Below are 17,245 nucleotides of genomic sequence, written 5' to 3' on the forward strand. Positions count from 1 at the left end.
ATCCAAAGTCAGTAGCCAGGAGCCCCTTCCAGGTGTGCACGGGTGTGCAGGGTCCCAAGGACTTGGGCCGTCCCCACTGCTTTCACAGGCCATACACAGGGAGCTGGATTGGAAGTGGAGCAACCAGATCTTGACCTGGTGTCCATATGGATGTCAGCATCACAAGCAGAGACTTAGCTGGCTATACCATAATGCCAGCCCCATATTTGCAAAATTTTTGACCAGTAATTCCTCAGATCTTTATTTCATTCTCTCTTCTGCTTTTGGGAGCCAGTTACATAAGTTTTAGACCCTTCACCATATTCTGTGTCGCTTTCTTTATTTTCTTTTGTTGCCCCATTTTCACCTGTTAAAGATGAATATTTTCTGTCAGCCTGACTTTGAATCCCCTACTTCTGTCTTGTGTCTAGTCTCCTGTGAAACTCATTTATTGTATTCTTTTAAAAATTGAAATGCAAAGCGAAATAATTATTAGAGAAGTTACATATACTGTATATTAGTGTGTGGTTCTAGCTCCAATGTATATTTTCCTATTACCATCATCATATTCAAGAAATAGAACAGCTCTATCACCCTCCAGAATGTTCTTGTGTCCCTCTGCAGACAAACTCTCAGCCCACCCCTCTCCCCTGTAAACCACTGATCTGTTCTCTGCCCCTGTAATTTTGACTTTTCAAGAATGTCATATAAATAATACAACTTTTTATTTTGCATAATGCATTTAAGATTCATCTATGTAATTTCATTACTTTTTATTGCTAAGTAGTAATATAATATTGTGTGGCCATACCATCTATGGCTTATTTGTTTATCAGTTTCAGAACATTTACATTTTTCACGTTGTTGGTAATTATGAATTATGATTAAAGTCACTGTAAACATTCAGACTTTTCCTGACAGACACTCTGATCTGCGAGCAGACTTTCTTCTTGCTCCCTAGGTAAACAGCTAAGCGTGAGATTTCTTGAACATACACTTGATAAACATAAGGTTTAAGCCTATAAGAAGCCTCCAAATGTCTCCAAAGTGGCCGTCCCATTTTGCAGTACCACCAGCAATATATGAAAGTTATTTGCTATGGTTTTTTTATTCAAAGTCTTCTATTTAGTTCTGAGACATTTAAATTTTAAAAAGTCAGTCTTCATTCTCCGCTAATTCTCCATCTTTTTTCTCCATGTAGTCCATCTTTTTCTGTTTTCTTTAGTGTAAGCATTGGAGGTCTTCAGAAAGTTCATGGAAAATGGGTACCATGAAAAACTATACATACATTTCAGAATTTATTGACACAAAATTATTTATGCTGTAATTCTGTTTTTTCATAAACGTTTTGAAGAACATTCATATATTACTTTAACATTCTTTCCTTAGGTCTGCTTTTCTTTCTTTATTTCTTTTTCACTGCTTTACCAGTTGAGCAAATTTAATTAGATTTAATAGTACCTAAAAATCCCAGGATTCAAAATTTGTGAAATAGAAAAATGGAATCAAGCCTAAAATATGTTTAATTCTTCCTAGACATCACTTAGTGCTCTCACCCAGCTGATGAAAAAGATGCCCCATTTGCGTAAGCAGATTACTAAGGTAAGCAACTGCTGGAAAGAGATGTCTTTCCCCTTTCAACTTATTGGTCTTTCCAATCCTATAGTCAAATTCAGCAGTGGGTTTAATGGATCATATGATCTTACTTGTGCTCTAAAACCTTTCTCTGGGTTTGACAAAGATCCTATGTAAGAGTCCCAGTGTACCTTCTCTATATAATCATCTTTTAAAAGGAAAGAATTATTTCATTTTATCCTCACGTGACTGCAATAGCTAGTATTGGATCAGGCCAAAGCCAAAAGCCTAGACTATCTCCAGGTCTCCCTCATGGTTGACAGGGGCTTGGACCATATTCCATTGCTTTTTCAGGCACAGGAGCAGGGAGCAGGATCAAAGGCAGAGTAGCCAGGATTCAAACCAGAGTTCCAATATAGGATGCCAGCATTGAAGGCGATGCACCTCCTGTAACACAACGCAAACTCCTACATGTATTAGCTTGAATTACTCGAATCCAACTTAAACTTTTTATATCTTTTCCAAACAAATATCTTCAACCCTAGATTAGCTCGTGGTTTTACTCTACGTGTTTCTTTAAATCAATAGTTGTATATTAAGTGTTGTATATTTAAGAGCATCTAAGCAATGTAGTCAGGTTAATTTTTATTGTTGTTTGCTGTTCCAGGCCTTCTTATGGATCACTGTCAGAATAATCATGATGATTAATTAATGATGTTTATTAATTTTTGCTTGAAAGGTAGAGAGACAAAAAGAGTGACAGAGATAGGCAGAGAGAAAATTTCTGCTACTTCATTCCCTGAATGCCTACAACAGTCAAGGCTGGGCCAGATTGAAACCAGGAGGCTGGATCTCAGTCTGGGTCTCCCATGTTGGGGACAGGACCTAAGAACTTGAACAGCCGTTGCCTGCTGCTTCCCCAGGGTATGCACTAGCAGGAAACGTACATAAGAAATGGAGCCAAAACTGAAGCCTGGAAAGTCCCACATGGGGTGCAGGCATCTCGAGTCATATCTTAATTCCATCAATGGCCTCCCCCGTACTTCACTCCTTTTTATGCTGTCCCTGGCCAAGAACCATAATGTAAATTGAAACTCTTATTTTTTCCTTACCTTATTTTTCATTATTTGCAAACAAATTCAACATTTCCATTCTATTTTAACTAATTGTTCATTGCCATCATTATATTAATTCTCGCTTCCATTCTAGAACTGTTTTTTCCCCATCCTCATGTTGTCTTTTTTTTCACCTAAACCCATCCTTTCCTTTAGAAAACTGTCAGAAGTTTAATACTGCAAGTTGCACAAGTAGTTAAAATCTTGTAAAAATTGATTTTTTTTCCAGCAAGTTGTCCATCTTAATCTAGCAGAAGATTGCATGAATAAGTTCAAGCTGAACATAGAAAAGCTCTGCAAAACTGAACAGGTATGTGCAGAGTCAGAACCTCCTGTTTTGTTCACAGATTTCTGGAATAGACTTTGCAATGAGCGCTAATTCAGCAGTTCTTTTCTGAGTAGGAGGCTCTTAGACGAGTTCCTGCTGAGACAGTGTTTGGTGTATCATTTCCTACCAGCTCTAAAAAGCTCCCTGCAAGCAGTCCTTCCTAATCTGTGCTATACATTTCTGGTCGAAGGGAGTGATTTGAGTTTTTGTAGGATATTTCAGCATCGCATTGTGGGCAGGCGCTTCTCACTAATACAGCACATTGCAGAGACCTCCATAAGGTACAGTTTACTTGTTCTAAGAGGCTTTTTGAAAGTACCTCAATTATTTAGGTTATTGCCCTGTATCAAAGTGGAGTACAAGCTGCATGTAAATTTTAAATATTTTTGTGGCCATATTACAGAGGTAAAAAGAAGAATGTACATTTAATTTTACTCCTGTATTTGACTTAACTGACATGTCCCAAATACCATTATTTCAACATATAGTGAATATAAAAATTATTGAGCTATTGCATTCTTTTTCTTTTTTTAATTTAATTTTTATTGGAAAGTCAAATATACAGAGAGGAGGAGAGACAGAAAGGAAGATCTTCCATCTGATGATTCACTCCCTAAGCAGCTGCCACGGCCAACGTTGCACCAATCTGAAGCAAGGAACCGGAGCCTCTTCCTGGTCTTCCATGCGGGTATAGGGTCTCAAGACTCTGGACTGTCCTCAACTGTTTTCCCAGGCCACAAGCAGGGAGCTGGTTGGGAAGCAGGCAGCCGGGATTAGAACCAGCACCCATATGGGATCCCAGTGCATACAAGGCTGGGACCTTCGCCACTAGGCTACCACGCCGGGCCCGTATGCTATTTTCTTAAAGAATTCATCACAATGTGGTGTTGTGTTCCTTTAGTACATCTGACTTCAGGTTGAGCATGTTTCACAGGGCACAGTACTCAACTGTGGCTAGTGGCCGCCATACTGGATAGCCAAGTTTAGATGAAAGGTTTCCTTCCTTTGGTTGTTGTTTTTGTTGCTTTCTTATTTGAGAGGCAGAAAAGAGAGAGGAAGAAAGAAAACCCACATCCCCTGGATCATTTCCAATCCCAGCCTCCCAGGGTCTGGGTCAACAGGAAGCTGGAGTCAGGAGCTAGAGCCACATACTGAACCCGGACACTCTGATACGGCACACACCCACCTTAACTTCAGGCTAAATGCCTGCCCCTTCTCATTTTTTCACCATTTACATTTTGTACAACCAATACTTTGTGAACAATAAATACATTTTCCTCTGAAATGTCATCAGTGTTCATTAAAATTGCCAAGACATACTAATAGTAGGCAATTTTGACTAAAAACTGAATTTGTTGTAAGCCACTGACTACATTTTATTTTCATGAAGGACCTGGCACTTGGAACTGATGCAGAAGGGCAGAAGGTGAAAGATGCTATGCGAGTACTCCTGCCAGTTCTACTCAACAAAAATCATGATAACTGTGACAAAATAAGAGCAATCCTACTGTATATCTTCAGCATTAATGGTAATGGAGATTTTATTTATTTTCATGAATGCACCAAAACATCCAGCTTGAATCACATTTTTATAACTGGTTTACTGTTAATCATTAGAATACTTGGAAAATCCAAGTGGCTAACATTAATGAAAATAAATAAGAGGGAAAACGTGAAATTGAGAGGCAATTAAAGGGAATATAATGGGATAGCTACTTATTTAAAAACTTTTATTCATGAGTACTACCTAAAGCCTAGAAGTGATTAAACAGTTGTGTACTTATATTTTTACTTGTCCAAGGCACTACGGAAGAAAATTTGGACAGGTTGATCCAGAATGTAAAGATAGAAAATGAGAGTGACATGATCCGTAATTGGAGCTACCTTGGTGTTCCCATTGTTCCCCAAGTAAGAAATCTTATCTTCTGTGTCTACTTACAGATAGGTATGTGTGGTTAGTTCCACTGAGCAGTGCTTTTTAATGTGGGAATCCAGATGGACAGTCTTTTTAACTTCATGTTATAGATTTTTATTGCTGAGTGATTAAGTTTTGTGTATTGAATGTGTGAGTAATTTGGGCAAGTACAGTTTTCTGATGAATTTGTGTTTTATGGCTTCTGTCATAATATCCTACTTATGACATTTCTCTTTGTGATTAATTTATAGCAACTGTCATATTTCAGTCACATATGTAACCTTTATAATACAGCACAAAATAACTGTTTTCATACAAAATTTAGTCTCAGAGTCAAATTTTGAAGAACTCCAGTAAACCTCACTTTTTCTATAGAATTTTATACTTAAGAATTTCAACTTATTATTTGAGAGACAGACAGAGCACCCATCTTTTGGTTGATTCCCCACATGCCACAGTGGCTGGGGCGAAGCCAGGCCACACCCAGAAGCTTCCAACTCAATTCAGACCTTCATCATGGGCGGCAAAGACCCGTTGCGTAAGTAGTGTCCATGATTACTTACATACCTTAGTGTATGTAAGTAGGAAGCTGAACTTGAGAATAGAGCCCCAGCCTGAACCCAAGTTATCCAATATAAGATTGCATCTTTTTTTAAGGTTTATTTTATCTATTTTTAGTTTTTTATTTATTTTTTTTAATTTTTAAAACAATTTATTTTTATTTTTGATGATGTTTACATAGTTAATCAGGGTTGAAATGATCAAGGTTTATTGAAAAGTGAATGAGACCATTGTTTCCAAATTTTCTTTTTCTTCTTCCCGTATCTGGGAAAAGGAGGGAGATAAGGGGAGAAGCCACACCCAGCCTCCCAACTGCCTCAGTACCCAGGGACGGGGACCGGCCACCTGATGTCATCCAAAGGTTCCCAGTGTGGAGTATGCTCCAAGGGTTCTGCTCAGGTGGCTTCAGTAGTTCTGAAATACTGACAGTCTCACCAATCCAATGATGAGGAAATCCTTCCAAGGTCCATTGGCTGACATATTCTACCTTAGAGTCTCCATTCACCCAGATATTTGCTGTCAGTGCTTGGCTGGGGTAGATGTCCAATTTGTTCTGCCTTCCTTCATCAGCTATGGTACCCAGATGTCCTCTGCAGGCCCCAGTAGACTGCCATATCCTCCATGTATATCTGGGCATGCAGTCCACTGATCCATCTTTTCCACAGAGGAGGCCCACTTCTAATGTATGGGCTTCATGGTCAGTCCACAGATCCTGCAGTTCTCCTCATGGTTGCAATTGCTGGGTCAGTTCTATCTCCAGCCCCATCTCTTAGGCAAGCCAGTGAATGCTGCAGCCCAGCCCAACCCAGCCCACTACACACTCGACCCTCATTTACACCAGTGGGAACTGTAACCTAGTCGGAGCGACCCCTAAACTCTAACCAGGCCCATCCCAATCCCTGGTTCCTGTGCTTGCTAATATGTGCAGCAAACTGATCCAATCTGTCCCATATCCCATTCAGCTCTCATACACATCAATGGGCATTGAAGCCTAATTCAACCCAACTGACCCCACTATCCAGCCCACACTCACTGCCTATCTAGCCAGACCTACCCATCCCTGATTCTCATGATCACCAAAGGGAGTTGCAGCCCATCAGAGAGGTGCCCACAGTTCCCTACTGGGTCCACTCTCGGTCCTGAATCTTCTGTCTAGGTTGTTCTGCAGTCTAGCTTGACAGAATTTGCCTCCAGTCCCAGTATCTGCCAGCTGATGCTACAGCAAAGCCCAACCAGCATGTACTTTTTCTGACTCATGCATGCACAAGTGGATACTGTTGCTTAGTCCAAACTCGTTCTTCCCCAACACAGTTCACATGCAGGCCATCAGGTATTATATCATTGCCCAGTTGTCATGCTTACCAGTGGGAGCAGTGGCCCAGCGAGAGAGGACAGCTGCCCTCCTACCAGGCTCACAACCCTCTCCCTGGGACTCACATTTACAGGTGGTACTGCTTGGCCTGCCTCATCTCGGCATTTACCAGTGAATGCTGAAGGCTGGTCGGCCTAGTCTTCACCCAGTTTCAGTTCAAGCTGGTGGGTGCTACAGCCAAGCCCTGCCTAGACAGCCCCCAGTCCCAGCCCTGGCTGGTATTGTGGCCCAACCCAGCCTGTCTTATACCCCATCCTGGTTCTCACATCTGCCTGTAGGTGTTATAAACTGGCCCAGCCTGGCCTGCCCCCAGACCTGACCTGTATGTATTGTATGCTGGCGGGTACTATAAACTAGTCTGGTCTAGGCTGCTCCCTGCCTTGGTTCTTGCACTCACCTACAGGGGTTGCATCATGACAGAATTCCTCAAGCTCCTCTATCAGGTCTCACCCAAGTGGCAGATCTTGTGCACATTGGTGGGTCCTTGGCACAGACCGACTTAGTCCATCTCCTGTCCTGGCAGAAACAATGGCCTTGCCCGTCTAGCTCAGACCCATTCCAGTTCTTACTGTTGGGTTTTACAGCCCAGCCACACCTGGTCCATGCCCAGGCACAGCTCTCACTTCGTTCAGCAGGAGCTGAGACCCAGCCCAGCCTGTCCTACACCCACCCCAGCTCTCATGAGCACCTAGCCCAGTCTGATGCACCCCAGATCCAGTCCACACCCATGCCAAGGGACACTGAAGTCATGGCCAGCCCAGATCACTGCCACCATTCCAGCTCTTGTACTCACTAATTTGGAAGCACAACCCAGCTGGGATGTCCCCTTAACTCCCCAAGCAGGCCTGTTCCCAGCTACAGATCTTGCACGTGCCAGTGGTAACTCTAACCCAGCTCAAAATAGTCCATCCTTCATTTTGACCTTTGCTGCAGCCTGACATGTCCTGGCCTGCTCCCAGTCCCAACTCTTGCTGGAGGGTACTTCAGCCTAGCCCTGCCCAATCTGCCCCACTCCTTGGCTGTCATACAAAGGTGTGACAGCCCAGCCCAACATGGCCCACACTCCATCATGGCTCCTGCACATGCCAGTGGGCTGAGGATTTACCCAACCCCCTCAGAACCAACCCACACAATTACCAACAGTTGGAACTACCCTACCTGGCTTGACCAATTCCCAAGGCTAAATCATATGCTTCCTAGAGGAGTTTCCCAAATTCCCCCACCAGGTCTATCCCAAGACCCAGCTCTCATACATGCCAGTGGGTGCTAAGCCCATACCCGGCAGACCTGCCCCCAGACCTGATTCTCTCGCATGCTGGTTAGTGTCAAGACCCAGCCTAATATCACCCCATCACCTATTCTGACTCTCACTGGAGGCTACTGTTTGCTAGCCCTGCCAGGTAGGCCCCAGCCCTAGCATTAGCTTGCACTGGTGAGAGGTGGTTGGCAGTGGTCAATGCTAACTAGCCCATCTCAGGTCTTCCATGTGGGCTGGTACATTGGTCTGAGCCTTAAAGGTCTTCCAGTTCCCTCCTCTCTTACCTGTTAGTACAATGGCCTTGTCCTCACTTATAACATTTTCCCTCAGTGGTCCTCCCTTGCACACATCCCCTTACCTCCTTCCCAGGCAATCTGTCCTCCATCATCTGCTATGGTATCAGATGTCCTCTGCAGTCCCCATTGGACTGTCGTATTCTCTATGTGCGTCTGGGTATGCCATCTGCTGCTGCTCATCTAAGCCACAGAGGACACTCAGATCTGCATAACAGTAGCTTTGTCAATGCAAGTCCCTCAGAGGTCATTCCTCACCTGGGTGTGACCCTCCAGGTCTCCACACACCCCCACCTCTGCCATCCCCCAGACCCCTTGCAAGCCCACATGCCCAAGTCCCCACGAGCTCACTGCTGGGCGGCCCCTAGGCTTCACCTAACCCAAACCACACCCACCCCTTTCCAGGGATTACCTGCCTATTTTTTTTTCCAAGATTTGCTTTTTTGGGGGCCCTGCGGCATGGCCTAGCGGCTAAAGTACTTACCTTGAACGCCCCGGGATTCCATATGGACGCTGGTTCTAATCCCGGAAGCTCCACTTCCCATCCAGCTCCCTGCTTGTGGCCTGGGAAAGCAGTCAAGGACGGCCCAAGGACTTGGGATCCTGCACCCACATGGGAGACCCGGAAGGAAGTTCCTGGTTCCCGGCTTTGGACCGGCGCAGTACCGGCCATTGTGCTCACTTGGGGAGTGAATCATCGGACGGAAGATCTTCCTCTCTGTCTCTCCTCCTCTCTGTATATCTGACTTTGTAATAAAAATAAATAAATCTTATTTAAAAAATACTTGCTTTTTTTTATTGTAAAGTCAGAACTACAAAGAGGATCTTCTGTCCGCTGGCTCACTCCCTAAGTTGCCACAGTGACCAGAGCAAAGCCAATCCAAAGCCAGGAGCCAGAGCCAGGAGCTTCCTCTGGATCTCCCACATGGATGCAGGGCCCCAAGGCCCCAGGCCATCCTCAACTTCTTTCCCAGGCCACAAACAGAGAGCTGGATGGAAAGTGGAGTGGTGGGACACAAACTGATGCCCATATGAGATCCTGGCATGTGCAAGGCTTGGACTTTAGCCACTAGGCTACCACCCTAACATTTATTTTATTTTTATTTGAAATGCAAAGTTACAGAACAGAGAGACTAAGAAAAATCTTTCTTCCACTGTTTCACTCCCCAAATGGCCATAGTGGCCAGAGCTGAGCTTATCTGAAGCCAGGAGCCAGGAACTCCTGATTCTTCCACATAGGTGCTGGTGCCAGTGGCCTTGCAGCATCTCCTGATGCTTTCCCAGGGCACAAGCAGGGAACTGGATCAGAAATGGAATAGCTGTGACACAAAGCAGTGCCCATCTGGATGCCAGCACCCAGGCAGAGGCTGAGCCTCCTACCCCACCGCATCAACCCCAAGATGACATCTTAGCTGTGAGGCCAGTCACCTGCCCCTTAGAATACTTTTATTTGATTTTCTGAGCCTGCTATAAAATTTTACATTACAGATCATCACACTAGTCAGTGAGGTTACGTGGCCTATTCGTAGTTTTCTAAATGGGCATTTTCTTTTTTTTTTTTTAATTCATTAATTACATTGTATTATGTAACACAGTTTCATAGGTACTTGGATTCTCCCCACCCCTTCCCAAACCCTCCCACCATGGTGGATTCCTCCACCTTGTTGCATAACCACAGTTCAAGTTCAGTTGAGATTCCCCCATTGCAAGCATATACCAAACATAGAGTCCAGCATCTTATTGTCCAGTCAAGTTCAACGGCTTCTTAGGTATACCCTCTCTGGTCTGAAGACAGAGCCAACAGAGTATCATCCCGATCAATTAAAAGCTCCAACATACCATCAGCAAAAATTTACATCATTATGGGATTAATTGACATAGTAATGAGTAACCAATATGGTAAAAGTAAATGCGAGTTCTTAACCACCTTCTGTGACCATCTCATTGACATTTCAATTTTAGTTTATACATAACATATAACATTCATAACATAACTTGTTATACATAACATCGTGTCATCTTAAATTAAGGCAAACATGTGGTATTTAACCTTTTGGGATTGGCTCATTTCCCTTAGCATTATGGTTTCCAGTTTGGCCCATTTGGCCACAAAGAACTGGATTTTGTTTTTTTTAATAGCTGAGTAGTATTCCATGGAGTAGATGAACCATAGCTTTCTCATCCTTACTTTTAAGTCAAATACAGTATAGTAATTGTTTATAGACAGATATTTTTGTGTGAGAGTGAATAAAAGAGTGGCGTTGCTAAATAAAATTACTGACTTTTACTTTTTTCCTCTAATAAGTCTCAGCAAAGCAAACCAGTAAGAAAGGATCGGTCTTCAGAGGAAACTTTTCAACTCTCTCGATGGACACCCTTTATCAAAGATATTATGGAGGTAAAATCATTAGTTTTTTTACTTATACCCGAGTGCCTTCTCTAGAACATTCTTTACTTTTTGTACATGTGTTTATCCTCCCAGTCTTAGCATACCTCTTGGGCATAAATTTTCTGCAATACTTTGGCTTTTTTTTTTGAGAGGCAGAGTTACAGAGAGGAGAGATAGAGTGAGATCTTTCATCTGCTGGTTCAGAGCCAAAAAGAGCTCTGAAGAAGTCAGCTTGTTCTTGTCTTGTAAGATATATTTATTTTTATTGGAAAGGTAGATTTAGAGAGAGCAACAGAGAGATCTTCCATCCACTGGTTTACTCCTCAAGTGGTTGCAATGGCCAGAGCCGAGCCAGTCCCAAAGCCAGGAGCCAGGAATTTGTTCCGGGTCTACATGGAAGCAGGGGTCCAAGCACCTAGGCCATCTTCTGCTGCTTTCCCAGGCCATCAAAAGGGAGCTGGATTGGAAGTGGAGCAACTAAGACACAAACTGGTGCCCATATGGGATGCTCACACCACAAGCAAAAGTTTAGCCTATTATGCCACAACACTGGCTTTCTCTCTCTTGAACTTTTTATAGAGGATTTGCATATCAAATTCGTATTTGGATCAGTGGAAATGTTGAAGCACTGTTTCATCCTTTCTTTTAGTGTTATGAAAAATACTCTTGGACTACTGAGTACTTTGTGCTGTTTGTGCCTAGTTGTTCATACCATTTGTGTTCCCATGCTGTAAAGCATTGGTCTTCACGCTTTTTTTTTGGAAGATGTATGTATTTATTTGAAAGGCAGAGGAACAAAAAGAGGGAAAGAAAGAGAGGGTTTCTCCATCTGCAAGTTCATGCAACAGCCATGTTTGGCCAGGCCAAAGCCAGGAGCCGAAAAATCCACCCCGTCTTCTGTATGGGTGGCAGAGACCCAAATACTTGTGCAGACCATCCTCCTCTGCCTTCCCAGGCTCATTACCAGGAAGCTGGGTGGGGAGCCAAGAAGTCAGGATGCGTGCCTGAACACTGATATGTGACACATGCATCACAAGCTGCAACCTACCTCACTCTGCCACATACTGGCCTCTCCCAATTTTTTGATCAGAGACACTTAACCAAAAATTTGTGAGCAGGAACCCATGTATTTATAAAGTATTTATTACTATAGTAATAAGATAAGTAACCATACACAGAAGTGAAACTGGAATATTTAGGCCTGAAAAAGGGAAAATTTTTAAAATAAGATGAAAAGGAAAATTTGCTGTGTTCCACTGGATTGTCTTAAGGACCCCATAGGCAAATTGCACACAGTTTTAGAGCCACCACTATGGAGGGCAAAGCCTTGGAGGTCTGGCAGCACTGGCGTGGTTGTTAGGAATCCCTAGCAATCTGGAGCAAAAGGTTTTGATAAAGACCTAAACTCCTTCATCCCTCCAAGTGCAAAATGGTTAAGTCCATAATAAATACTGGTTTAACAAGTGAGTGAATGATTACATTCATTTTTTAAGCAAATAAGATTTGTATTTCAGAGAAGGGCTAATTTATTGTTTGCATGTCCTGCATGTTCACTAATTGTAAATACAATTTTGACCTTTGTGAAAAACAAGCAAAAGTCCTGGAATTGTTAACGTTTTCTTGATGGTGTTCACTGTTTTCTTTCTTAGGATGCCATCGATAATAGATTAGACTCAAAAGAGTGGCCATACTGTTCCCAGTGTCCAGCAGTGTGGAATGGCTCAGGAGCTGTAAGGTAAAATTTTAAATAAATGCCAGTGAAAATGTCTAGTGTGATACTTGGACTAATACTCAGAAATAGTGTACAAGTACTTATATTTGGGAACCATCTTATATATGTGAAGCATAGAGTCACATAAAGTATTCCTTTTTATTTTTTTCATTTTATTTTTGACCTTTACATCATTGACTAGGTTGCACGCCTATGAGGACCACTGATCAGGGTGAGGAGGGTCGAAGCATTAGGGGGACAAATGCTTCCAATTTCATTTTCTTCCCTTTTCTCTTATATTGGGATTTGGGGGAGGGAGGCTGAGTAGGGGACCACTCCCAGCTGGCAGACTACTTCAGCATCCACTTGATGTAATTTTAGAAATCCCTGATGTGGAGAAGAATCTTCCAAAGGTATTGCTTGAATGGCTTTGATAGTCCTGAGACATTGTTGATTTCATTGCTACAAGGTTGGGAAAATTTTTCCAAGGTCCATTGGCTGACAGAGTCCATCTTAGTCCAATCACCCAGACACTTGCTGCCAAAGCTCAGCCAGGAGAGTTGTCCAACCTATAACATGGCGCTTGATGTCCTCTGAGGGCCTTAATGGCTGGCTGTCATGTGCTCTGTATGCATCCAGGCATGCCATCCACTATATACATATCAGCAATTGAGAAGGCCCAGTCCTCATACATGCATTCCAAGGCCCAACCACAAATCCTATGATTTTCCCTGTGGCCAGGGTTTTGAGTCCAGTGGTCTAGTTGGGGTCCCCCAAGAAGCCTCACCTGGGATGTCCCCAGTCCTGACTCTTACATGTGCCAGTCAGTGCAGGATCCAGCCCAGTCTGTCACCCTCATCAGCTTACCTACACACAGGTAACTGCAGTTGCCTGATCAGTTCTGTCCCTAGCCCCATATGCTATGCAAACTGACAGATGCTGCAGCCTAGCTCAACCCAGCCCACCACAAACCCAACCTTTCCACACACTAGCCAGAACTGCAGCCTAGTTTGGGCAACCCCCAAAGATCCCCACCAGGCCTGCCCCCAGACCTGGATCCTACATGTGCCATTATGTGCAACAGACTAGTCCGGTCTGTCCCACATACCATCTGGCTCTCGTATATACCTGTGGGTACTGTGGCTTAGTTCAGTCCACCCCACCCCATGATCCGGTTCACACGTATGCCAACCAGCATCACAGGCAGCTTAACCTGATGTGCCACAATCCTAGCCCCAGTGCCTCTTGATCCCTTTTCCTAAGTTTTTTCATTTCTTCTATGTTTTAGTGTGTTTCATTCTGAAAAAAAAATTTTTTTTAAGTATTTATTTTTATTGGAAAGTCAGATATACAGAGAGGAGGAAAGACAGGAAGATCTTCCTTCCGTTGATACATTCCCCAAGCGGCCGCAACAGCCAGAGCTGAGCCAATCCGAAGCCAGGAGCCTGGAGCCTCTTCCAAGTCTCCCACACCGGTGCTTTGGGCCATCCTCGACTGCTTTCCCAGGCCACATGCAGGGAGCTGGATGGGAAGCAGGGCTTCCAGGATTAGAACAGGTTCCCATATGGGATCCCAGCACATGCAAGACAAGGACTTTAGCTGCTAGACTACCACGCTGGGCCTTCATTCTAAAAATTATTTTTCAGATAAATTTCAGTGTAATTCCTCTTTTAAAAAATATTTTCAATTTTTAAAAAATATTTTCAATTTTTAGTGACTTTTTCATTTTTCCATTTTATAAGTCCTACTTATTTGTTTTTCAGATATGTTTGAATCATATCATTTTATGAGTAGTACTATCCTTTACTTTTGCTTTATTATCTATTTCTCTTAAAATAGTGGGGTTTTTTAATTTATTTTAGTTATTTGAAATACAAAAAAAGAGATAAGTCTGCAATCCACTGGTTTACTCTGCAATGCCTACAATAGCCGGAGTTGGGCAGGCAAAACAAGCACGAAACTTCCTCCATGTCTCCCACGTGCGAGGCAGCAGTCCAAGCACGTGTGGCATCGCCTACTGCCTTCCAGACTGTGCATTAACAGGAGGCTGGGTCAAAAGCAGAGCTGGGATTTGAACCCAAACACTCCTATGCAGAAAGCAGACATCCCAACTGACAAACTAACAAACGGAACAAATACAGTTAGAAAAAAACTAGAGAACGTTGATTCACTCCCAGTGTGCCTGCAACAGGCAAGATTGAGCCAGGCCAACTGCAGGAGCTGGGAACTTGTGTGGGTGGCAGGGACCCAAGAACCTGAGCTGTTACCCACCTCCTCCCAGAGTGCTTTAGCAGGAAGCTAATCAAGAACGGAGCTAGGACTTGAACCCAGGCACTCCAAGATAGGATACAAGCATCTTAAGCCAGTTCTACAACAATGTGAATAAAACCACACAGTGATGTTTTTTAACATGCTATTCTGTTTTTGACTCTTTAGTGCACGCCAGAAACCCAGAACTAATTATTTAGAAGACAAGAAGAGTGGTTCAAAGCTGATTATTTTTGTCATTGGAGGAATTACGTACTCTGAAATGCGTTGTGCTTATGAAGTTTCTCAGGCTCATAAATCGTGTGAAGTTATTATTGGTAAGACTCTAGTGACTCTTCTGCTTTTTAAAGAAAACTCTAAATGCAAAAATGTACATGTGAAAGTGTATGTTGTGGTATACATTTAAGAGTAATTTGTTAAATTCAAAAACACTTTCAGCTAATAGAATGTCTTATCTAATATGCTGAATTTGTTTGCTAGTTGACTTCTTTGGTAATTGTATTTTTAAACAGTCTGATTTGAGGGAATGAACTTTTTCACTGTAAAAACAATTTGCCTCTTATATTAAGAAACCTGAGCAGTGCATCAGTTCAGTCTCCTTATTCAAAATTGTAAAGTTGTAATAAAAACCCTTAAATTGCTTTAGGTTTACATTTTAAAGAGTTTATGTGGAATGGAGTTGTAGGAATTTCAGTCAAAACCTCTCGCCTAACACAGGAGAGGCAGGACCTGTATGTAAAGCCTGGATCTCACTCCTGATCCCCGGCCTCTGCCGCTGAGTGACAGCTGCTGTGTTCTCTTAGGAGGGGGAAAAAGGGTTCAGTTTTGCTCCTCAGTGTGCCAGCAGAGACAACAAGACAGTCAGTAGGAACAGGCATTGTTTCTGAAAGGTTGCTGAACATGCAACAGTGATTAAGGATTGAAATGTTGCTGACTGGGCAGATTGGGAGCCTGTGCTGCACAGTTTGTGTTAAATTATACCAAGCTACTGCATTTTGCATACACGGAGAACAAGACAATATATTAAACCAAGGAAAATCAACTGAACCCTCCGACTTCTGAGAATGTTTCTTTTCCCTACCAGGTTCTACACATATTTTGACACCCAGAAAGCTGTTGGATGATATCAAGATGCTGAATAAACCCAAGGATAAACTCTCCTTTGTTAAGGATGAATAGCATTTTCCCTGGTTAGATTCTTATCAATATCTTCAACTAAAATAGAACAAGGAAACCACTGTCATGTAATTTAAACATTGTAAATGTTTTATAGAATAATGACTTTTCAAATATATTTCATAACAGACTTTATGATTCTGTACTACTAGATTTGCCATTTTTAATAATTTTAAATATTGTTGCTGCTTTGTAGATAATGAGAAAAAATGTTAAAATGCTTTCTAAAGAGAATTTTTTTTACCTTTGGAGCAAATGTATTACAATTGTGGGTAATTGTTCACAGCTACATATGTACATACTAATTGCTCATTAAACACTTACCTACAAATTTCACGCCCAAGTACAGCTTCTTGGAAAAGAATGATTTTTTAAATGAGATTATAAAAGTAAAGTTGTAAATGTGTATGTATGATAGAACTGTTTCCTTATAAATATAGTTTTTCTTTAACCTGAATTCATAATTTCTTTTACACATATGTAAAATAATCATTAATACGGTGATTTCACAGTATATACCATCTTTCTCAATATTTCTAAACACAATTTTATATAATTTTGAAAATCATGTATGTTTAAATTGGAAAACCAAAACTAACCATGAGCATTCTGAAAGAAAATAAACATAGAGTTACAAAAATTATCTTTGTCATTTCTGACAGTGAGGGAAAAGTTGGGAAGTTTAAAACTTGTAAGTTGGATTTGTACAGCTGAGACCGGCAGAGGCAAGGCACTTGCCTCTTGGAAGCCTGCATCCTCAGTTGGATTTCCTGGCTTGAATTCTAGCTCCACCCCCAGCTTCAGCTTCCCTCTGTTGTCACCTGGGAGACACAGCGATGGTTCAAGTGCTTGGGCCCTGCCACTCATGTGGGAAGCTCTAACGTGAGTGCCAGGTTCCTAGCTTCAGTTTAGCCCCACCCTGGTTCTTTAACTCATTTGAGGAATGGAGCAGTGGATGAAATTTCTCTCTGCGTGCCTTTAAAATAAACTTAGAAAAGAAGAATGTTCCGTGATACTCCCAGATTAACCCCTAAAAACTTTTTAAAAAATAATCCTGTATCTGTGGAAGGTTAGATAATACAAGGATATATCTGCAAATTTGTATTTTACAATGAATATCTTCATTTCAAAATTTTTGCATGGCCTCATAGAAATCTGCCACGTGACTGGGTTATTTTATAAATTTGTCATGTTCAGTTTTCTCTTACAAATAATGCTGCATTATTTAGTTATATGCCTTAATATATTTACACAAATATTTTTATAAAGTAAATTGTTAGCATTCTAGTGGTCAGAGAATTTGCA

The 17,245-nt window shown here is 42.1% G+C and overlaps 1 protein-coding gene across 2 annotated transcripts in view; it reads left to right on the plus strand.

Annotated features, from left to right (window-relative positions):
• The window catches only part of STXBP3 (syntaxin binding protein 3), a 69,053-nt gene extending 52,480 nt beyond the window's left edge, over positions 1–16,573 (plus strand). For both annotated transcript variants that reach the window (XM_004581985.2, XM_058659850.1), the window contains 8 exons: positions 1,516–1,581; positions 2,899–2,979; positions 4,388–4,526; positions 4,799–4,905; positions 10,702–10,794; positions 12,435–12,520; positions 14,933–15,081; positions 15,849–16,573. In XM_004581985.2, coding sequence (XP_004582042.1) covers positions 1,516–1,581; positions 2,899–2,979; positions 4,388–4,526; positions 4,799–4,905; positions 10,702–10,794; positions 12,435–12,520; positions 14,933–15,081; positions 15,849–15,943 — 816 coding nt within the window. In that variant the 3' untranslated portion in view covers positions 15,944–16,573. The remainder of the gene's footprint in view (positions 1–1,515; positions 1,582–2,898; positions 2,980–4,387; positions 4,527–4,798; positions 4,906–10,701; positions 10,795–12,434; positions 12,521–14,932; positions 15,082–15,848) is intronic.
• Positions 16,574–17,245: the final 672 nt, after the last annotated feature.

Source organism: Ochotona princeps, chromosome 2 (genome assembly GCF_030435755.1).
Source record: "Ochotona princeps isolate mOchPri1 chromosome 2, mOchPri1.hap1, whole genome shotgun sequence".
Lineage (NCBI taxonomy): Eukaryota > Metazoa > Chordata > Mammalia > Lagomorpha > Ochotonidae > Ochotona > Ochotona princeps.